Source organism: Hemiscyllium ocellatum, chromosome 29, assembly GCF_020745735.1.
Source record: "Hemiscyllium ocellatum isolate sHemOce1 chromosome 29, sHemOce1.pat.X.cur, whole genome shotgun sequence".
NCBI classification, from domain to species: domain Eukaryota; kingdom Metazoa; phylum Chordata; class Chondrichthyes; order Orectolobiformes; family Hemiscylliidae; genus Hemiscyllium; species Hemiscyllium ocellatum.
This window is the reverse complement of record NC_083429.1, coordinates 14,860,976-14,885,734: the sequence shown is the minus strand read 5'-3', so window position 1 is coordinate 14,885,734 and position 24,759 is coordinate 14,860,976. Positions and strand designations below refer to the sequence as shown.

General features: G+C 41.8%; 1 protein-coding gene across 1 annotated transcript in view; it reads left to right on the top strand.

Annotated features, from left to right (window-relative positions):
• Positions 1 to 24,759, top strand: part of siae (sialic acid acetylesterase) — a 134,066-nt gene that overhangs the window by 37,495 nt on the left and 71,812 nt on the right. Inside the window, exons 4-5 of the mRNA XM_060846842.1 lie at positions 4,316 to 4,454; positions 14,096 to 14,270. Of these exons, the coding sequence (XP_060702825.1) occupies positions 4,316 to 4,454; positions 14,096 to 14,270 (314 nt within the window). The remainder of the gene's footprint in view (positions 1 to 4,315; positions 4,455 to 14,095; positions 14,271 to 24,759) is intronic.

The window sequence follows — 24,759 nt, the reverse complement described above, 5'->3', positions numbered from 1 at the left end:
TTAGACAAGCTGAAGGACTGGGGCTCCTTCAACACAATCTCTTGTATCCCTCTACTTGCCTGGTTGATAGTGACACCCTCCTGAGCCTGATCATTTACTGAATTTGAAGTAGTTAATCTGAAACAAGGAATTAAGAGGGCTAAAATGGGTCATGAAATATCTTTAGAAAACAGAGTTAAGGAAAATTCCAAACCCTTTATTCATTATATAAGAAGCAAGAGGTTAGCTAGAGAAAGGATTGGCCCACTCAAGGACATAGGAGGAAAGTTATCCGTGGAATCAGAGAAAATGGATGAGATTCTTAATGAGTACTTTGCACGATATTCACCGAGGAGAAGGATATGATGGATGCTGAGGTAAGGGATAGATGTTTGATTACTCCAGGTAATTATAGACCATTAAGCCTGATGTCATTGGTAGGGATGTTGTTGGAGAAGATACTGAGGAATAGGACATATTCCCATTTGGAAGAAAATAGCCTTATCAATGATAGGCAACATGGTGTTGTGTGGGGGAGGTCATGTCTTACCAACTTAATAGAATTCTTTGAATAAGTGACAAAGTTGATTGATGTAGATGTCATGTACATGGACGCTAAGGCATTTGATAAGGTTACCCATGGTAGGCTGATGAAGAAGGTGAAGTTGCATGCGGTCCACGGTGTTCTAGCTAGATGGATAGAGAACTGGTTGGGCAAAAAGAGACAGTAGTAGTAGAAGGGGGCTTCTCAAAATGGAGACCTCAAAATGGTGTTCCACAGGGATCCATGCTGAGACTGCTGTTGTTTGTGATATCCATAAATGATTTGAGGAAAATGTAGGTTGCCTCATTAGCAAGTTTGCAGATGACACTAGGATTGGTGGAGTAGCAGATAGTGAAGGGGACTGTCAGAGAATACAGCAGATAGATTGCACAGTTGGGCAGAGAAATGACAGATGGAGTTTAATCTAGGCAACTGTAAGGTGATGCATTTTGGAAGATCCAATTCAAGAGTCAACCATATAAGAAATGGAAAAGTCCTAGAAAAATTTGATGTACATAAAGATCTGGGTGTTCAGGTCCATTGTTCCCTGAAGGTGGCAACGCAGGTCAGGAGAGAGGTTAAAAAGGCATACAGCATGCTTTCCTTCATCAGATGGGTTATTGAGTACAAGAGTTGTCAGGTCATGTTACAGTTGTATTAGACTTTGGTTTGGTTACGTAAAAAATGAGGTCTGCAGATGCTGGAGATCACAGCTGCAAATGTGTTGCTGGTCAAAGCACAGCAGGTTAGGCAGCATCTCAGGAATAGAGAATTCGACGTTTCGAGCATAAGCCCTTCTGCTCGAAACGTCGAATTCTCTATTCCTGAGATGCTGCCTAACCTGCTGTGCTTTGACCAGCAACACATTTGCAGTTGGTTTGGTTACGTTTGGAATACAGTTCTGGTCACCACATTACCAAAAGGATGTGGATGCTTTGGAGAGGGTGCAGAGAAAGTTCACCAGGATGTTGACTGGTATGGCGGACACGAACTATGAAGAGAGGTTGAGTAGATTAGGATTATTTTCATTAGAAAGATGGAAGTTGAGGGGGGACCTGATTGAAGCCTACAAAATCATGAGAGGTGTAGAAGGTTGGATAACAAGAAACTTCTTCCCAGAGTGGAGGACTCAATTACTAGGGGTCACGAGTTCTAAGATGACCTCTCATCTAACAGCGCTACAAATACCTCACTCGCTCTGCCTACTAGTTTAGTCTGAACAAGCATTATCCACAAGTCTTCGGACCACTCCATCTGCCTAGCCAGTTTTTCAAGTGAAATAAATAAGGCTGCAATATCTTTCTCATCAGAATGTGGCAGAGTTTTGACATATTTGTATGTATCACTACTTGCTCTTTTAACCTCCATCCTGTTAATATGACTTTGGTAACTAAGCCACAACGTCTCAAGTTCAAATTCTCTTTTTTTTTCTCTCTCTCCCTTTTCTTCCCTCTCTCTTTGCTCAGATAAGAACCTTCTCTCTCTTTTTTCCCCTCTCTCTTGCTCCTCTCTCTCTTTCACGTTCTGTCTCCCTCTCTCATTCCTCTCTCTCTCTTTGTTTATCTTCTAGGATTTTCCTTAATTGTAATTTAAGTTTTTCTAATTCTATTTCACTTGTCTGTTTCTCTGACAAACCTAAGTGTTTGAGTAATTGCCTTACAATTTCAGCTTGACCTTTGTCCTTGGTTAAACCCAATTCTGACACTTTGCTAATTCTAAGAGTAAGGTCTTTTTCTTTCCTTCTAAACTTTCTTTGCAAATTTGGGAATCAACTTCAAGCCCCAGAACCTCTTTAACAATTTTAAGAGCCATTTCTCTCAATTTTAATTTAACCAACCACAAGTAACCAAAATTAAACAAATTGTCTCATCTATGTTTTATTTAAACTTCTAGGACACTAACTTGTAATTTTTTAAATTTACTGGGCTTTTCTGTACCCCAAATCTATTCCGATATGTCCACATCTCAAACTGGATATGTCTCAATGGTTCAAATCACAGACTGTTATGACACTGGGTAAACATTTCTGCAAATTTAAACCAGACACACAGAAAATCTCATCTCACCTCATAACCTGTTAAAGTATGAGTGATAAAGAACTACCGAAATTCCACTATTTAAGGAAAAAAATTAACAATTTCTTCTTTCACTCCAAGTAAAGAAAAAGAACATTAAAGAACAATTATCTACAGTGTAGACCCCCTTTGTCTGATCAATTTATCTACCGTTCACTTTGCAATGCTATACTGAATCGATTAAAACCCTCTGATTAAGTTTAACAAAAATGCAAATTTCAAAACCAGTCAGCTTTCGGTATTCCCTTTGTATTTTCCTCTGTAGATTATTCTTAGTTCTTTTCTCCAGTCTTCTGCTTCACAGATTTCATATGAACAGGTACCTGTCAGAGAGCGATTCTGTGGGGGCAGTCTGTTGGTGCTTTTTGTCACTCTGGCTAACTGTTCAAAATGCCCGATTTTTAAATACACCAAATCAATGGACCGTCTTATTGGTCCGTCTCCTTGGTTTGATGTCATCAAAACAGTAAAATGCAAATTTGATTAGATTTTGGTATCTTGGGGCATAATTTAAACTGGCCAAATTCGAATTTGTTGTATGGCTTAACAGCTCAGCTCAGGTATTTGTTTCACAACCAAATGTTACATTTTGAAATTTTTTAGCATACTCTGTGCCTTTCTAGCTTCGTGCCAGCTTTCACTCTCTCTTAAAGGTACAGTACACACCTCCACCTTCAGATCACTGTAATTATCTCTCCTTTCCTCATGGAAAGAGACAGGTCCAACTCTAGCTTGTTTGCCAATTCCAGCAACTTTTCCTTGTTCCACCCCCAGGAAACTCTTAGTGACTGAAAGAGCCATTCCTACACCTAGCACTGTTTAAACTAACTGAATTCAACACCCATAACAAAAGACTTAACCACTCATTGCCACTGAGTCTACCAACCCTAATGCCAATTTGGAACTTTGGAACAAATTGCGCAAAGAGCCCCCAAGTTGTTATGGACCAGGCCAGACCCCTCAAAACATTTCAGGAAGACTGTCTGGACCCTAACTGTTCGAGTTGTTTCAAGCAGATTTCTCCAGGAGTGATGCAGCTGGCCCAACCACTCTGTTTCAAACAAAACAGAATTTATATATAAATGGACAAAAGAGAAGATAATGTAGAATAACATAACTATTTGAAAATCCAGTTGACTCTATCGCAACTTAATGATGCTGTTCCAAATACTTACAACATCACCATTTACGCATCCTTGGCAAAAAAAGTTATATGAAACACAGGAGAGATGTCAGAGAGAGAGAGAGGATCAGCATGGAGCTGTTTCTTTGAGCAGCTGCCTCAAAGGCTGACTGTTAGCCGAAAGCAAACCAAACCAAATCCTGAACAGGGAGAACTGGTCACTCCCCTTTCATTGTAAAAGTTTTTTTTAAAAGAAAGACTTAAAAGCATTCTCAAGTAAATGTTTTCCGTCATATCGGACCCGCTGCGTTTATGACCCCCTTTTGAAAAAAAGACAAGGACAACATAGCCTTGTAAAAAGAGCAACATTGTCACACATGTCATGAGGGGAGAGGGAAGGAGTTTGTAAGAGAAGAAGAGGTGGAGTATGTTATGAGGCTCTCGAAGTATGGCAGTGAGGGGAGTAAAGTGTTGGAAACAGCTCCTAGTTGGAAAATTTCTTAAGAGTTATGTAAACCTATGTTGAGCTTTATGTTTGTCTGGTTTAATAATATAGTGTGCAATATGGTCATTGCAATACTTCCTGTCTTTCAGATTATTAATGCAAGTGAAGTGCTCTCGCTTGCTTCTCATTATCCTTTTATACGACTCTTCCAAGCAGGATTGAACGAATCAGCTGAAGAGTTGAATGATCTTGATAGCATTGCGGTACAGTGGTCGATTCCCACTGCAGGTAAGAAGGGTATTGCACTGAAGGGTAACATTGTAGCGAGGAAAACTAACTCTAGCAGTAGACACAAACAGCTTACTCAATGTAAGCTTTGTTCTTTGTGTTAAGTATCTACAAAACTATTTTCAAAATAACAAGCCAAAAAGAATGTCAAGTCTACAGAAAATATTTCCCAGGGCCCTGTTTGGAAAATCTTACTGTTACGACAAGGAGGTGGTCCCCCTCTTTTAATTAAACTAAACACCCAGAAAAGATCGCCTTGCCTCGTAACTCACAAATTCCACTATTTGAAGGAAGTAGAATCAATTTTTTTAACTCTAAAAGTAAATATTAAACAATTATTCACAACTTTTAGCCCCCTTTTCTCTTAACTATTTATTATTTGCCTCCAACTCTATAACAGTATGTTATTCCAATAAGACACTTACTTAAAATTTCAAAAACCACACAGCAGCTGTCATCTTCTGTGACTTCACTCTTCTGATTGCTGAATTCCCTGGGTCATCGTCTTCATTTTTACTATGAGTATGTTTCATGTGAAAAGGTACCTTTAATTAAGAGTATTTCCTAATTTCTTGGAGAGCAAGATGTTCGATCTCCAGGCATTTCTGACTTGCTGGCAGTTGCTCTCTGATCAATTTTCAACGGTCCTCGTTTTATAGCCCCTCATTATCACATTGGTTCAATGTTGGCAAAACAATGAGACAATAAATTCAAACTCGATTGGGTTTTAGTATCATGGGACATAATTTAATCTGATGGGTTAAATTCGTATTGTTGTGAAAACAGCAACCAAAACTCCACTATCCATTTCACAACCAAATGTTACATATTTTCAACTTTCCAGTACACTCTGGGACTATCATCTAATCATATCACAGATGCTTGTCATTTCTCAGTTCAGAACAACATTCACATTCTCTTAAAGATATGGTCCACACCTTGAACTTCATAACATGAGTTGTATTCAAGTTTGAACATGTTGTCATGGATCTGGTAAATAACAGTAAACTAAAGCATGGCATAACATGCAGTGTGTTGTATTGCACTATATTTGTATTCCTAACTGGCAGGGCAATTCCCTGTTGTGCATACTGTCTCTTTGTTTGGCTGTCTATGATATTCTGCTTTCTGAGGTTCTTCCAGTTGATGGATTTAACTAATATGTAAATTCGGGTTTTAATGTGGAAGAAAATATGGTATTTGTAATAAATCAGTTTTTTTCCCCATCCAGTCTTCAATTCCTTTGGTTTGTCTCTGCTGTGTAGGAAGAGGAAGATCAGAAGACAACAGTGATAGGGGATACGATGAGGAGAATAGATAGGTGATTCGTGTTTACAGCTCTGTTTCCAGAATGGTACATTGCCGCCAAGGTACCAGATGAACAGGATAAAATAGTAACAGAAGTAGGCTATTTGAGGCCATTACAACCTTGCCTGATCTTGAGCTTCAACTCTAATTTGCTGTCCATTCCCCATAACCTTGCTTCTGAGAGAGACCTGAATTTTGTTTATCACAGCGTTAAAAGTATTCAACTACAGAACATCCCTCCAGTATAGAGAAAGTAAAAGATTCACATGTTTTTAAGTTTGAAAGCTTTGGTTGATTTTTTTTATTTTGACAAGGTGACTGGTTATGTAAATGAAGGTAGTTGATGTAGTTTGAATGGACGTCCGTCAAGCTTTTGATAAAGTTTCATGTGGAGACTGGTTAAGCTAAGACTTCATGGTTTCTAGGGTAATTTAGCAAATTGGACCCAAATCAGGAAGCAGGCGGTCATTGACAATGAGTGTTTTGATCATTGGAAGTCTGTATCCAGTTGCAAAGCACAGGGATTGATGCTGAGTCTCCCTTGCTGTTTGTTGTGTATAGAAATGGTCTTGACATGAATGGAGGAGGTATGGTCAGTAAATTTGCAGATGACATGAAAATTTGAGTTAAAGTAAATAGCGAGGAAGAAACTTTAGCTTACAGAATGGTATTGGCAGGCTATATTGTCAAACCGTGGCAGATTGGGATCTTCGTTTGATTAACTCACCTTTATTCCATATCCCTTGTTGCGATATGTCTAACACTGTTGAGAAGACAGTACAGATAGTTGAACCTCACTATTCCACAAGTCATTATAAACGTATAACTAGAATTATAGAATCCTTACAGTGTGGAAACAGGCCCTGCAGCCCAATAAGTCCACACCGATCCTCGAAAGAGTAACCCACCTGGACCCATTTCCCTCTACCCTGACTAATGGACCTCACCTACACATCCCTGAACACTATGGGCAAATTAGTACGGCCATTTCACCTAACCTGCACATCTTTGGACTGTGGGAGGAAACCAGAGCACCCGGAGGAAACCCACGCCAACACTGGGAGAACGTGCAAACTCCACACAGACAGTCGTCCGAGGCCAGAATCGAACCTGGGTCCCTGGCACTGTGAGGCAACAGTGCTAATCACTGAGGCGCCGTTCTACACTTACTTAACCAAATAACCAAGATGATAAATTATCCCATCACACTGATATCCAGGATAAATATATTTCACACATGGATTTGTCATTAATGGAAAAATATATTTATTGTAAACAAATTTATTCTTTGAATAAAGACAAAAATGGATTACTAGCTAACTACTATGAGACTTATGATATTTGCTGTTTAAAACTGCAAATGCATTCATTCACAAATAAGATCTTAAAGGCAGTTTGACATAAATATTATGTGAAAAATTGGTATGGACCAGACCAAACTCCCTCAAAACATATTAAGAAGATAGACTAGCTTGAGCCCGTTGTTTTTTTATATAAGGTTGGATCAATAGAAGCAGCATGAATTGGTAAAGATGGGCCCCCACAGAATTAGGGTTTTAGTTTAGCTTTCAGCAATTGTTGGGATTAAATTAGATTCCCTACATTGTGGAAACAGGCCCTTCAGTCCACGCTGACCCTCCGAAGAGTAACACACCCAGACCCATTTCCCTCTGACTAATGCACCTAACACTATGGGCAATTTAGCATGGCCAGTTCTCCTGGCCTTCACATCTTTGGACTGTGAGAGGAAACTGAAGCACCCAGAGGAAACTCACACAGACACAGAGAGAATGTGCAAACTCGACACACACACAGTCCCCCGAGGCTGGAATTGAACCTGGGACTCTGGTGCTGTGAGGCAGCAGTGCTAACCACTGAGTCACTGTGTCGCCTTTAATTTTGAAGCTAGTCATGCAAACTGCTACATCTCTCTCGCTCTGTCTCTCTGTTACACCTAAAAGCTTGGGATCGCTTTCTGGGCCAGAATTGCATGTGAGGTGATCTGTTTGACTGATTTAGCCTTTGCTAAGGATAAAATTAAAAACCACACAACACTAGGTTATAGTCCATCAGGTTTATTTGGAAGCACTAGCTTTCAGAGCACTACTCCTTCAGGTGCTCCTTGTGTGATTTAAAAAAAAATTCCATCCTAGTCCTACATCGGCTCCTCCACATTTTTGCTAAGGATGTGTTTATGGGATATCACTATATTGGATCAATTGCTGTTTAGTAGTTAAATAGTCTATTAATGTGTTAAGTTTTTCAGTAGACTTAAAGTTATACCAGTCCTTCCTCCTTTTGTTTGTATTTTAACATTAGGGGAAGAATAAAGTATGTTTTGCTTAAAGCTGAGTATTGCAACCAATTAACTTATATCTGGAACATGGTACCTTACACTTGCCTTTAAATAAGATAAAAAATTAGAATCAAGGTCATCTCCTTGATATATTTGAAGGGGGTTTGGTCTGGTCCATAATATTAACAGAACTCATCAGGTGCATCTGCAGGTGAACAAAATAAAATAATTAGATTACCTACCATGTGGAAACAGGCTCTTCGGCCCAACCAGTCCACACTGGCTCTCCGAAGAGTAACCCACCCAGACCCATTTCCCTGACTAATGCACCTAACACTACGGGCAATTTAGTATTGCCAATTCACCTGACCTGCACATCTTTGGACTGTGGGAGGAAACCAGAGTACCCAGAGGAAACCCACAAAGACATGGGGAGAATGTGCAAACTCCACACAGACAGTCAGCCAAGGCTGGAATTGAACCTGGGACCTTGGTGCTGTGAGGCAGCAGTGCTAACCACTAAGTCACTATGCCACCCCTGAAGTCAAGAATATGTCCATGTGCTGACAGCAAAAGGTCTTCTCTAAGGAAAACAACCCTAGTCTGTTCTATCTTTCTTCATAAACTGAATCTCTCCAGCTGAGGCAACGTCTTGAAAAATCTCTTCTGTATTCTGTCCAGTGCTATCATTCATCCTATGATGTGGATTCCAGAACTGCACACAATACTCTAACTGTGCTGCAAGCTTCTTTTTGAATGTTCTGATCTACTTGCTGACTTAGTTTTACATGTTGTTTATCGATAATGAGATGTGGTTTACCATGAGACATCTTGTCTTGTTGCAAGATGGTAACGGAGTAGGGCACTCCAACTGAAGCTTGTCCACTCTTTTTTTTTGTTTTTCTTCTCTTTTTCTTCCTCCTAGTGTTCTTCTTTCTTTCTTCGTTTTGACTCCTGGCCTTCGACAACAACCCCCCCGGCCTCCAACAACGACTCCTGGCTCCTGGCAAGGAACAACGATTCCCAGCCACTGGTGAGTGATGACACCTGGCTTCGCATAGTGGCTTCCCAGCCTCCTGCAGTGGCCTCCCTTGGGTGGCATGGATACCTCCTGTCGTTGGCGTGATGACCTGTCAGCGTAACACAGTGGCCTCCTCCTGTAAGCACCTCATGGCGTGGTGACCTTTTGGCCTCCTGCAGTGGTCTGCTGCTGGTGGGGGCTCCAAGCATGGTTTGGTAATTTCCTGGCCTGGCGCAGCAACTTCCCTGCACGGCATGGTGCAGGCACGTTATGGAGCCAGAGCCTAGAGCCAACAGGAAGTTAAATGCCTACATGCTCTGCTGTACTGAACTCTTTTCTGTAATGCTGGACATCTTATTTTTATAGCAAACCTTGTAACAAAAGCTGTGCCTACGTACTTTTATATCTAAGTTAATGCTGTAGTTGGCAATGTATAAACTTATTGAGGATATGTGACGATAAAGGATATTCTATTCTACGTGTTTTATTATCATTGAAACACAAGATAGACACATATAGTCTTTCCCTCTAATATCCTGAGTAATCTTACACTTCTTATATGTGCATGCTCACATACTAATTTAAAATCTGCTTTAGAAGTGCAAGATGTTAAACGTTGTATAATATTACAGTTGGTTGAACTGGAGTTGAGACTCTTATTTTTGCTTCTTTTCCTGATATTCTCTGGAGTGTGTCTATTTACTTTTCTGATTTGAGTGGCTTCTTTTAACTAACGGATATTACCTCAGAATACAACAGGATCTTGATAAGAAGGGCCAATGGGCTGAGGAGTAGCAGATAGAGTTTAATTTAGTCAAATGTGTGGTGCTGTATTTGGAAAGGCAAATCAGGGCAGGACTTATACACTTAACGGTAAGATCCTGGGAGTGTGGTCAGAGCATTGAGTATAACACTGGCTGTTATACAGATCAATATTGTGGCTGTACAGGACATTGGTTAAGCCCCTTTTGGAATATTGTGTGTAATTCTGGCCTCACTCGTATAGGAAGGATGCTGAGAAACTTGAAAGGGTTCAGAAAAGATTTACAAGGATGTTGCCAGGGTTGGAGGATTTGAGCTATAGGAAGAGGCTGTTTTCCCTTGAGTGTTGGTGGTTGAGGCGTGACCTTATAGAGGTTTGTAAAATCATGAAGGACATGGATAGGGTGAACAAATAAGGTATTTTCACTGGATTAGGGAAGTCCAGAACTAGAGGGCATAGGTTTAGGATGAGATGGGAAAGATTTATAAAGGACCTAAGGGGCGACATTTTCACACAGAGAGCAGTGCATGTATGGAATGAGCTGCCAGAGGAAGTGGTGGAGTCTGGTACAATTACAAAATTTCAAAGGTATCTAGATGGGTATATGACTAGGAAGGGTTTAGAGAGATATGGGCCAATTGCTGGCAAACAGAACTAGATTAGGATATCTGGTCGGCAGAGACAAGTTGAATTGGAGAGTGTGTTTTCGTGCTGTACATCTGTGATTCAATGACTCTTAACTAGTTATCTAGGTCATTTCCAAAGACAGTGGTTTAGCAGTAGTTTGATGTAACAATGCACAATTTAAATTGAGTTCAATCTCAGATTACAAAAGACAGCATTGGATATTGTAATTTTCCCTATTGATTGAACCAACCCTCTGAACCAGGGTGTCTCAATATCAGTCCATCCAAAACCTTGCAGCATTGTCTCATCAACAACACATTCGATAATCAATCAAGGTGAATAGTTTGCTTATCTGTCTGGCCTGATTCAATTTGACAGTGAATGCTGCAAGCTTTCATGGCTTAATATTTTAGTTCCACTGTCTCATTGACACCTATTCAATATAGTCAATCAAGATGTGCTACCTGTCATCTGGCCTGATCCAATCCCCAGCATGCTGTTCAGTTGGCCAGTTTTCCCAGCATGCTATTCAGTTGGCCAACATTGCTCTCAGTGTTCCAAAAGGTTGTTATTTTATTTAGAAGGGACATTCCAGCACTACAATGGCCTAACCAATGTTTTAAACAGTTTCAGCATAATGACGCTGCTCTTAAATCCTATGTCCTTGCCTAGTAAAGGCAATTGTACCTGCCTTCTTAACCACTTTATCCACGTGTCCCGATAACCTATGGAATTGGTGTATATACACAATCTGATGCTTGGTGCTTCCCAGGGGCCTACTAATTGTCATGTATTCCCTCACATTTTATACTGCCGAAGTGTATCATGTCACACTTATCCGGATTGAATTCCATGACATTTGAAGTGCTCATTCACTTACTTTGAAAAGGTTGCAATGTTTCCCAACCCTACAGTCCTCCAGGCAATGGATTCCAGATTCCCACTATCCTCAGGGTGAAAAGATCTTTCCTCAACTCATGTCTAAACCTCCTGCCTTTCGCCCTTTTATTATTGACCCTCACCTGAGGGGAACAACTGCAATCTATCCATCCTGGTCATGCCCTTATAATCTTGTACACCTCAGTCAGGTCCTCCTTTAACCCTCTCTGCTCAAAACAGCAACCAAGTTTTTCTAGCTTCTTCTCTTAGCTAAAATGCCTCCAAATCAGGCATCATCCTAGTGAATCTCCTCTGCGTCTCTCTAGAACAATCCTTGTATAATGTGGTGACCAGAGCTGGATGCCGTACTCCAGCAATGGCCTAACCAATTTTCTTTAGAGCTCTGAAATAGTTTACCAGCTTTTATAATCTATGCCATGGCAGACAAAGGCAAGTATCCTCTGTTTTTCCCCAGTTTTTTAGGGTTTTTTTAAACATACATTCTGGAGAGAGTTCAGTTGTGGAAGCAGTGCCAGCAATGACATTGGAGTGCAGAGCATTACAGTGACTGGAGTTGGCGGGACTTTGGTCAATGGTGAGTCAGCTGACCAGCTTGCAAGGTGGTTGGAGATGGGACAGCTGACCAGCCTGGATGGTGGTCGGACACGGAGCAGCTGACCAGCCTGGATGGTGGTCAGAGACGGAGCAGCTGACCAGCCTGGATGGTGGTCAGAGACGGAGCAGATGACCAGCCTGGATGGAGGTCAGAGACGGAGCAGATGACCAGCCTGGATGGCAGAGATGGAACAGATGACCAGCCTGGATGGCAGTCAGAGATGAAGCAGCTGACCAGCCTCGTTGGTGGTCAGAGACAGAGCAGCTAGCCAACCTGGATGGCGGTCAGTAGCTTGCAAGTCTGGATGGCAGTTGGCAGTGAGAGACTCAGCCCAGTGTGAGGGTGAACAGGCCCTCATGAGGAAAACCCAGCATGGAGCAACTGCAGGCCCAGACTACGAAAACACTGTAATGTTGAACTTCTAACTGTATTTCTTTCTCTTTTCTATTTTGAATTTAAAATTTTGTACTTGGGTACATTTGTACCTAACATGGCGTTGGGATGGGTGACTTTTCACTGAACCTATATTGCGTACTTGTGCACATGTAACTATAAACCTAATTCTCATTTGAACTACTCTATTAACCTGTCCTGCTCTCTTCAGGGATCTGTCAACAAGCACACAAGATCCCTCTGTTTCGCCTGGTATTGAGTATTCCCATGTCTAATCACTGCTTCTAAAGGATGGCTTGATGTTTAGCACAGCTGCCGCACAGCACCAGGGACCAGGTTCAATTCCAGCCTTGAGTGACTGCCTATGTGGAGTTTGTACATTGTCCTTGTGTCTGCGTGAGTTTCCTCTGGGTGCTCCGATTTCCTCCGACAGTCCAAAGATGTGCAGGTTAGGTGAATTGGCCATGCCAAATTGAACATAGTGTTCAGGGATATGTAGGTTAGTTGCATTAGTCAGGGGTAAATTTTGGACAAAAGTGGGGGAATGGGTCCGGGTGGTAACTCTTTGGAGGATTGATGTGGACCTGTTAGGCCAAAGGGTCTGTTTCCACACTTAGGAATTCTATAATTCTATTAAGAAAAGATATAACCTCTCACTTTTCAGGGTTGAATTCCATTTTATTTGATTTAATTACTGTCACATGCATTTTGTTACAAAACTGAAGCCCTCACTCCTATATCACACTTTATCCTCATGTTCAACTATATTATCTTCCTATTTCTGGCCTCATTAGTATGTGGCATGGGATAAATCCAAAATTACAACATAAGATATCCTGCTTTTCACCTTTCTACCTAAAAGGCATACAGAGATTAATTGACAGCCTCAGATGGCACATTGCATAAGGAAATAGTCATTATCCTGAAAGAGTTGAGAAGAGCTCAATAAAGCACATAAAAGAATTGAATTCTGTCTGAGGATGGCAAGAAATGTGCTATATTGGAAATATATAAGCAACAAAATCGAGGATTGCATCAGCCAATATTAAAACAAATTAGAAAACCAGTTGCAGGAAATTACCTTCTTGCTACAATAAACTACTATTCTTCACACAACATGGGTGCTGGGGAAAAATAAGCACTACCACAGTTAGGCAGTAGTGTGGGGGTAATAAAATAGAAAAAATAAACAGGAGTGTTAGACATCCTGTTTACTCTGAGACCTGGCTCTGAGGGAGCTGGACCAGTGTCGAGGAATCTCCCTTGTTTGTCAAAAAAAAAGAAAAAGAAAAAAAAATTGGTTGAACGGTAGGGTTTGGGGCATGGTTTTGCTGCTCCTCTCCCTTGTAAAAGTGCTATTTTCTGTATACAGCTGCTAATGTTAATTGTTTTGTAAACTGTCAGCTGTTTTAGCATTCCTGACAAAGCCCTCAGTTCATGAGTAAAGAACTCTATGATTCTATGAACTCAGTCACATCTGGTTGTGAGTGGGTGGGAGTGTGTGTGTGGGTGTCTGTCTGTCTGACAGAATGCAGAATGTTAGTGCTCCAGATTTCCAGTAGCTGTTGTTCAAAATAAATACTTCTTGACTTCACTTCTATAAGGTCTAACTCTAGTTTGACGATTATATTCCCTTTGTCTGGTTTTCTCTCTATTTGATCGTGGAAAGGCTCAATGTTTATTTGAAGATGCTAAGTTTGCTTCCTACTTGTCATCATTTCCATTTATTGAATCTTAGAGATTCTTGGACAAGGCAACTTCACCTCATTCTCGGCTGTCTGCTGGTTGTTTGGTCAATACCTCTATGATAAGCTACAGTATCCTATCGGCTTGGTGGAATCATGTTGGGGAGGAACTCCCATTGAAGCTTGGTCTTCCCAACGAGTCCTGCACAAATGTGAAATTCCTTTCAGGTAAGTTTACAGTTGACCTTCTTAGAATTCTCTCTTAGTTTGCTGTGGCCACAGAATAATTAACAACTGTCAAACGGATCAGAACAAGGGAGGCTATTGACTCAACTCTTCCTTGGACAATACATCGTGTCAGATAGGATAAAGCAGCAAGTCTGTCCAGCCTGCCAATCATCAACTAATAAATCCTCAGTACGATTGTGCACCTCTCAATCAGCCAGCCCTTACGGGACCTGACCTATATTTTCTATGGCAGTCCAGTAAGTATCCCTGTAACATTTGACTCATCACTCACACAGCACCAGCCTTCTCCTTCTGCCACTTCCCATCACCCTCCAAGCCCTCAGACTTCCACCCACATATCTCTTAATCTACGATGGCTCAGTGGTTAGCACTGCTGCCTCAGCGCCAGGGACCTGGATAAGATTACTTACAGTGTGGAAACAGGCCCTTCGGCCCAACAAGTCCACACTGACCTGCTGAAGCACAACCCACCCATACCCCTACATTTACCCCCCTACCTAACACTACGGGCAATTTAGCATGGCCAATTCACCTGATCCTCACATCTTTGGACTGTGGGAGGAAACCCACGCAGACACGTGGAGAACGTGCAAACTCCACACAGTCAGTCGCCTGAGGCGGGAATTGAACCCCAGTCTCTGGCGCTGTGAGGTAGCCTCTGGCGACTATTTCTGTAGAGTTTTCACGTTCTCTCTGTGTCTGCATGGGTTTCCGCCAGGTGCTCCAGTTTCCTCTCACAGTCCAAAGATGTGCGGGTCAGGTGGATTGGCTGTGCTCAGTTGCCCATAGTGTTCAGGGATGTATGTGTAGGTTAGGTGCATGAGTCATGGGAAAGTTGAACATTATGGGAATGGATCTGGGTGGATTACTTTTCAGAGAGTCAGTGTGGACTTGTTGTGCCAAGTTGCCTGCTTCCACGCTGTAGGAGCTCTATGATTCTATGAAGACTTAGCCCCAGCCTGTCATACCTGCAACCACAGGCCATCACTTCAGCATCTATCTGTCAGAGTTGACTCGTGCAGCCCTTCACTTGTGATCCACTCATCAAGCAGCACTCAACTCATCAACCTAACCCATTGATCACTTAGCACTCAAACTGTCCCCTGCACGTCACCTGACCACACATTCTGCCAATACAAATTTTTACATAGCACTTGTAGTGTAAAGTCCACAGCTGAAGGAAATGGAAAGTCAAAATGAAGTTTCATAGACATGCACATACACAAAAGCCACCTTCTTTATACATATATTTTAAAGGGAATAAAGGATCAGAGGAACCTGGATGCACACAATTCGATCTATGAAGCTTGCAGAATAATTTGATGCGGCTGCGAAATAGACATCTGAAATCCAACATTTTACAAATAGATGCTTAGTAGAAAGATAAATAAATAATGTTCCACCTCTATAAAACATCAATGAGGAGCTTCCTGCTCTGTTCTGTTCTGGGCATGTCACTTTCTGAAGAATAAGACTTTGAAGGGGTTGCTGATGGTTTCAAAGAAGAAGCAGGACCACGAGGTTATGCTGCAGCTGTACAAAACTCTGTTTCCATACTGTGGGGAGTCTAATCTAATTGAATTACAGTTCTGTACAGGCCCTTCAGCCTTCGATCTGTGGAACCAATCTGAAACCCATCTAATACTATTCCATTCTCGTCCATATGCCTATCCAATGAAGAGCCTGTACTGTGCTGTAATTCAATTAGATTAGATTCCCTACAATATGGAAACAGGCCCTTCAGCTCATCAAGTCCACACCGACCCACTGAAGATTAACCCACCCAGATCCATTCCCCTATCCTATATTTACCCCTGATAAATGCACCTAACACAACGGGCAATTTAGCACGGCCAGTTCACCTGACCTGCATATGTTTGGATTGTGGAAGGAAACCCACACAGAAAAGGGAAAATATGCAAAATCCACATAGACAGTTGCCCAAGGTAGGAATTGAACCCAGAATCCCTGTGAGGATGCAGTACTAACCACTGTGCCACCATGACACCCAAGTTCTGTGTTCTGTAAGCCACCTGATACCACTTTATAGTTCAACAGGATTATTTGAAATCACAAGCTTTCAGAGCGCTGTTACTTTGTCACTTCTCTTGATGAAAGACGAACGCTCTGAAAGCTTGTGATTTCATATAAATCTGTTGGACTATTACCTGGTGTTGTGTGACTTCTAAAGAAGGGCTTTTGCCCGAAACGTCGATTCTCCTGCTCCTCGGATGCTGCCTGGCTTGCTGTGTTTTTCCAACACCACATTTTTCAACTCTGGTACTCCAGCATCTGCAGTCCTCACTTTCTCCTACCTGACTTCTGACCTTGTCAATGCCAGTCGAACACCAGCACCTCCACATCATGAAGAAATGAGAATCACAGGACACAACTCTGGGTCTTCTGCCAATCACCTTGAAACTGTGTTGAGAATTTTATTTTCATCTGGAACACAACAATGAAAGGGCAGTGGAAGGAGATTCAAAAGGATTCAGGGAATTATCTGAAAATGAAATGATTTGCACAGCCATGGGAAAAAGTATGAGTGAGAATAATTCGAAAACTCTATTTTAACTAGTAGACACAAGCATTCACCCAGACTGTGTTCTTTAAATGGCTTCAAGGTCACTTGTGTGTCTGCAATAGTGTGGATTGGAGCTAAGTACATTTTAGTAGGAAGAACATGGAAAAACTGTTTAATGTTAGGGGGGTAGCTCTAAAAGAGTGTGCAGTAACAGAGATCTGGGTGTATATATACGTAAGTCGCTATAAATATTTAAACTTATTAGTAAATGTGCAAAAGTGACATGAGAAAAACTTCAGACAGCAACTGGTTAAAGTCTGAAATGCACATTTTGAGAGTGTGATGGAAGCAGATTCAATAAAACCATTCAAAAGGGAATTGGACTGTTTTCTCAAAAGGAAGCATGCAGGATTATGAGGAAAAGTGCTATTAGCAAATTGCTAATTTCGAGAGCCAAGACAGGCCTGATGGATCAAGACCAGAAATAGGCCACTTCGCCTTTTGGAGCTGCTTTGCATTTGATAAAATCACAGTTGATGTGATTTTAACCTCATCTAGACATTCCTGCCTATGCTTAGTAACCTTTCACCTCTTTGCTTATCAAGAATCTGTCTATTTTTACCTTAAAACATTCAAAGATTCTGCCTTTGCTGCCTTTTGAAGAAGAGTCCAAAGAGTCCAGAAGTAAGCCTTCTGAGAGAAAATACATTCTCTTTAACTGTCCTGTATAGTTGCTCCCAAACATCTCGTTCTAGATTCTCCCGCTACTAAAAATATACTATCTACATCCACCCTGTAAAGTCCTCCCAGGATCTTATAGGTTTCCATCAAAACAGTTCTTACTGTTCTAATCTTCAATGGATATAAGTCTAATCTGTCCAGCCTCTCCTTATATGACAACACACTCCTACCAGTTATTAGACTAGCAAACCTTCTCATCATTTCTTAAACAGGACGATCAGTGCTGTATGCAGGACTCCAAACGTGGTCTTGCCAATGTTCTGTACAACTGAAGCACAAATTCCCTCCCTCAATTCCTCTTGCAATAACAATAATGTTTTATTTGCTTTCCTGTATTACTTGCTGTACCTGCATATTAACGTTTTGCAATTCATGCGCTTTCAGATTCTGCTGCATCTCAGGACTCTGCAATCTTTCACTGTTGAGGTATCTTTACCCACTCACTGAACATACCTTTTTGTAGCCCCTTGTGTCCTTTTTACAACCTACTTTCCTCCCCATTTTTGTCATTTGCAAATTTAGCAACCATATCTTCTATCTCTTGTTACAACATGGCAATAAAACCTTCTGCTATTTAAACCAAACACACAAAAAAGCTCGCCTTGCCTCATTTTCTGTTAAAGTATGAGTGACAGAGCGCTACCTAAATTCCACTAATTAATAAAAAAAATTATTCTTTAACTCTCAAGCGAACATTGAACATCAACTATTTACAACATTAACCCTCCTTTCTCTTAAAGGTTTGTTATCTACCTCCCAATCTTTGAAAATATACTGATCCAATAAAACCCCTATTAAATTTACAACAACGCAGTTTTCAAAACCAGACATCAGCTGTCACCTCTGGTGTCAATCTTCCCCTGTTTGTAGATCTCCCTGTGTCGTCTTCAGTTTTCTGCTGCACAGATTTTTCATATGAAAGAGAAACCTGTGATACTCTCTTATACTCTATAAAATGAGTATGAAATGTGGTGTAACTTGCTTTTCAGAAACTTGTAGTGATTACAGAAAATAAATCCCTGACACTCTAAAATCAATAAGTAACAAATTATTTATCTAACTCTTAACAGTGAACAAATTAACCAAACTAATAACAAACAGAATAAATCCGTTCTAACTATTAACTATTCCTGAATAAAGCAAGATTCTAATGGTATGCTGTTCCAATAAATATAAGCCCCACTTATATGAAACAAATAGAATTTAGTATTTTGAAATTACAACTAGATTATGTGTCCTCTGGAATATTCTGTCAGGAACATCTTCTCCGCCTTTGATACCTTCGTAAATAGATGATGCTTTCTCGAAGAGCTGAGAGGTGTTATCTCTAGCGTATGGCAGTTAATTCTGCCAATTTTCCAATTGCCCCCTTCTCTTGTACCCTGTGCACTAGCATTTTAAATCTCTAAGCACAGAAGAAGCACAATCTTTTAAAAGGACCGTGCAATGCACCCCCCCGCCCCCCCTCCCCCCGGCCGGCATAATGTCCTGCCTCCTAATCCACAATTACTTTACTCAACTTCACAGCAACAGGCCCTTTGGCTCAACTAGTCTGTGCTGACCAGGTTTCCTGAACCAGTCCCATTGTCCTATGTTTGGCCCATGTCCTTTCCAATTTTTCCTATCCATGTACATATCCAAATGTCTTTTAATTGTTGTTATTGTATCCGCCTCTGGCAGCTCATTCCATATGCATACCACGCTCTGTGTGAAAAAGTTGTCCCTTAGGTCCCTTTTAAGTCTTTCCACTCTCACCTTTGGACTCCCCTACCCTGGGGAAAAGACTTACTATTCATCTTATTTTGTGGAAGATACAAAAACCAAGATGCAGGATTAGGACAAAGAAGAACAAAGAAAATTTACAGGCCCTCCAAGCCTGAGCCGTTCCAAATGTACTGTCGAAACATGTCGCCCAGTTCCTAAGCATCTGTATTCCTCTGCTCTCCATTTACTCATGCATCTGTCCAGACGCATCTCAAATGAGTTTACCGTGCTTGCCTCTACCACCTCTGCTGGCAACACGTTCCAGGCACCTCTGTGTAAAGTACTTGCCGCGTATATCCCCCTTAAGCTTTTCACCTCTCATCTCGAAAGCGTGACCTCTCATTATTGAATCTCTCACCCTGGGAAAAAGCGTATCTCTATCTATCCTGTCTATACCCTTCATGATTTTGTAAACCTCAATCAGGTCCCTCCTTAATCTCCATTGTTCTAATGAAAACAATCCTAACCTATTCCACCCCTCTTCATAGCTATCACCTTCCATACCAGGCAACATCCTCGTAAATCTTCTTTGCACTCTCTGCAAAGTGTCCACATCCTTTTGGTAATGTGGCAACCAGAACTGTACACTGTATTCTAAATGTGGCCGAACCAATGTCTTGTACAGTTTTAACATGACCTGCAGGGTCTTATACTCAATATCCCGTCCGATGAAGGCAAGCATACAATATGCCTTCTTGACCACTCTATCCACCTGTGCAGCAATCTTCAGGGTACAATGGACCTGAACTCCAAGATCTCTCTGCTCATCAACTTTTCCCAAGGCTTTTCCGTTTACTGTATAATTTGCTCTAGAATTAGACTTCCCAAAATGCATCACCTCACATTTGCCTGGATTGAACTCCATCTGCCACTTCTCCGCCCAACTTTCCTGTATTCTTTGACAGTCCCCAATGATTTCTGCTACTCCATCAGTCTTCATGTCATCTGCCACTTGCTGATCATACCAACAGTGCCCTCTTCCAGATCATTTCTGTATGGATTCTGTACATGTACTACCATAAATGTTTTTAACGTACCTTGAAGGTCAGGATACAGAGATGGATATTCCAGCATTCTGCCTAAGTAGTAATCGGAAATGGAAAGAAGATACTTTAGGCTGAGAGAATGGTGAAGGCAGGGGCTGAAAGTTTTGTGGAATAAGCCTGATCAGTGCAACAGGGGATAGCCTCAAAATATGCCATCAACTGGACTGATGACTCCGAATTTAATTGTGGGGCAGTAGTAATGATGGAATGGTGGTTCAGAAATTAGTAACAGCAGCAGTGAGGGCAGCAATACTACAGCGAGAGAACAGTGATGGAAAGGGATACTGAGATGTGACAGCATTGTGAAGGTGCATGGTAGAAATATTCTCAGGTGTGTTGAGATTTAAGTATCTAAGCTTGATGTAAGAAATCTCTGAAGCTTCGGGGATTTCTATGAAAAGAGAGAAGATCGGAAAGTTCTAGAAATAAACTTAGAATATCAAGGAGAAATAGAAGAAATGAACGTGAATCATATGAAGAAGTGCTAGAAAGCTGAGCATAGGCAAGTATATGGAGAGTGGTTAATAAACATGGGGTCATGAACAGGCAGTAAATAATAGAGGGCGGAGTGTAGTGTAGTGTAGGTGAGCAGAGAGATCTCGGTGTCCTGGTACACAGATCCTTGAAAGTTGCCACCCAGGTTGACAGGGTTATTAAGAAGGCATACAGTATTTTAGCTTTTATTATTGGAGGGATCGAGTTCCAGAACCATGAGGTTATGCTACAGCTGTACAAAACTCTGGTGTGGCCGCACTTGGAGTATTGTGTATAATTCTGGTCACTGCATTATAAGAAGGATGTGAAAACTTTGGAAAGGATGCAGAGGAGATTTACTAGGATGTTGCCTGGTATGGAGGGAATGTCTTATGAGGAAAGGCTGACGGACTTGAGGCTGTTTTCGTTGGAGAGAAGAAGGTTAAGAGATGACTTAAAAGAGACATATAAGATAATCAGAGGGTTAGATAGGGTGGACAAGGGAGAGCCTTTTTCCAAGTACGGTGACAGCGAGCATGAGGGGGCTTAGCTTTAAATTGAGGGGTGATAGATATAGGACAGATATCAGAGGAAGTTCTTTACTCTGAGAGTAGTAAGTGTATGGAATGCTTTGCCTGCAACAGTAGTAGATTTGCCAACTTTAAGTACATTTAAGTCGTCATTGGACAGGCATATGGATGTACACGGAATAGTGTAGGTTAGATGGGCTTCAGATTGGTATCACAGGTCGGCGCCGAGGGCCGAAGGGCCTGTACTGCGCTATTATGTTCTATGAGTATCAGGGAATGACTGAGCTGCAGTGTGAGAGAATGTAGTAAAGAAGAAGGAAACAAAGTCTTGCAGCCAGCCAGGCAGTGGGACTTTGTATTAAAAAGTCTCTAATGTAATTTAGAGTTATAGAGTCCATAGAACATAGAACAGAACAGGCCCTTCAGCCCATGATGTTGTGCCGACCATTGATCCTCATGTATGCACCCTCAAACTTCTGTGACCAAATGCATGTCCAGCAGTCTCTTAAATGTCCCCAATGACCTTGCTTCCACAACTGCTGCTGGCAATGCATTCCACGCTCTCACAACTCTATGTAAAGAAGCCACCTCTGACATCCCCTCTATACTTTCCTCCAACCAGCTTAAAACTATGGCCATTTCTGGTTAGCCATTTCTGCCCTGGGAAATAGTCTCTGGCTATCAACTGAATCTATGCCTCTCGTTATCTTGTATGGACCAATTAGGTCCTCTCTCCTCCTCCTTTTCTCCAATGAAAAAAGTCTGAGCTCAGTCAACCTCTCTTCATAAGATAAGCCCTCCTGTCTAGGCAGCATCCTGGTAACCTCCTCTGAACCCTCTCCAAAGCATTCACATCTTTCCTATAATAGGGCGACCAGAACTGGACGCAGTAATCCAAGTGCGGTCTAACCAAAGTTTTATAGAGCAGCAACAAGATCTCACGACTCTTAAACTCAATTCCTCTGTTAATGAAAGCCAAAACACCAAATGCTTTCTTAACAACCCTGTCCACTTGGGTGGCCATTTTAAGGGAACTATGTACCTGCACACCAAGATCCCTCTGTTCCTCCACACTGCCAAGAATCCTATCCTTAATCCTGTACTCAGCTTTCAAATTGGACCTTCCAAAATGCATCACCTCGCATTTTTCCAGGTTGAACTCCATCTGCCACCTCTCAGCCCATCTCTGTATCCTGTCAATGTCCTGCTGCAGCCTACAACAGCCCTCTATACTGCCGACACCTCCAATCTTTGTGTCATCTGCAAACTTGCTGACCTATCCTTCAATCCCCTCATCCAAGTCATTGATAAAAATTACAAACAGTAGAGGCCCAAGGACAGAGCCCTCTGGAACACCACTCACCACTGACTTCCAGGCAGAATACTTTCCTTCTACTACCACTCGTTGTCTTCTGTTGGCCAGCCAATTCTGTATCCAGACAGCTAAGTTCCCCTGTATCCCATTCATCCTGACCTTCTGAATGAGCCTACCATGGGGAACCTTATCAAATGCCTTGCTGAAGTCCATATACACCACATCATATGGCAAGGAAACAGAATTAGTTCACAGGTTCATAATTTTATAAACCACCGTAAGGTTACCTTTCAACCTCCTATGCTCCAATGAAAAAGGTCCCAGCTGATCCAGCCTCTCCTTATAACTCGAACCCTCCATTCCTAGCAATATCCCAGAAAATCTGTTCTGAGCCCTCTCCAACTTAATAATATCCATCCGATAACAGGGCGACCAAAACTGAACAGGCCTTACCAATGTCCTGTACAACCTTAATATACTGTCCCAGGCCTTCTACTCAAGGGTCTGAGTAATGAAGGTAAGCGTATTGAAACAGCTTCTTAACCAAGGTTTGTGCGAAGATTTGTAGCTCGGGTGCTCGTTGTTGTGGTTCTGTTCGCCGAGCTGGAAGTTTTTGTTGCAAACATTTCGTCCCCTGGCTAGGCGACCTCATCAGTGCTTTGGAGCCTCCTGCGAAGCGCTTCTTTGATGTTTCTTCCGGTATTTATAGTGGTCTGTCCTTGCTGCTTCCGGGACAAAATACCATGCAAGGACTGCACAAAACACTATATAGGACAAACAGGAAGACAGCTAACAATCCGCATACATGAACATCAACTAGCCACGAAACGACAAGACCAGCTATCCCTAGTAGCCACACACGCAGACAACAAGCAACATGAATTCGACTGGGAAAACACTACTATCATAGGGCAAGCCAGACAGAGAACAGCCAGGGAATTCCTAGAGGCATGGCATTCATCCACAAACTCCATCAACAAACACATCGACCTGGACCCAATATACCAACCACTACAGCGGACAGCTGAAACTGACACCCGGAAGCGGCAAGGACAGACCACTATAAATACCGGAAGAAACATCAAAGAAGCGCTTCGCAGGAGGCTCCAAAGCACTGATGATGTCGCCTAGCCAGGGGACGAAACGTTTGCAACAAAAACTTCCAGCTCGGCGAACAGAACCGCAACAGCTTCTTAACCGCCATCTGTATATATGATGCAGATGTCGAAGAATTATACACCTGAGCTCCTAGGTCCCTCTGTTTACATCACTATCCAAGGCTCAATTTTTAATTGTATAAGTTAAATCATTTATCTATTTTTGTCACAGGTTTAGCTTTCTTATTGCAAATGTTTTATGCATTCAATTTACATGATTTTGCACTATTCATTTAGTGGACTCTGCTGATGCACTGTTACTGTTTAAAGATTTTATCCTTTTCCATCTTGCTTTGCTTTGCTTGACTTTACCTAAGGAACTGTACTGCTATATGGCCTTAAGTCCCTGGATTTCTAAAACTTTCTCCATCTGAAACTGCTGCCCACTTCTCTTACTTTCTAAATTGACTACAGTTGTAGTTATGGTGTGGCCAGGACCCTGCTCAACCGAGTTAAAATAGGGCCCACTCTTAAGGTAACAGCATCCTGAGCACTTTTTTTTATTCATTTCTGGGACATGGGCATCACTGACTGGCCAGCATTGACTGGCTAGCCAGCATTGATAGCCCATCTTTATTTGTCCTCGAGAAGGTGATGGTGAGCTGCCTTTTTGAATCGCTGTAGCCCACTTGTTGTGGTTTGAGCAGCAAGGGAATTCCAGGATTTTGACCCAATGACTGTGAAGGAATGCTGGTAAATTTCCAAGTCAGGGTGGTGAGCGGCTTGGAGGGCAACTTGCAGGTGGTGGTGTTCCCAAATTCCTGCTGTCCTTGTCCTTTTAGATGGAAACGGTTGTGGGTTTGGAAGGTGCTGTCTAAGGATCTTTGGTGAATTTCTGCAGTGCATCTGAGCGCTAGTGATGGAAGGAGTGGTGGTTTGTAGATCTGGTGCCAGTCAAGCAGGTTGCTTTGTCCTGG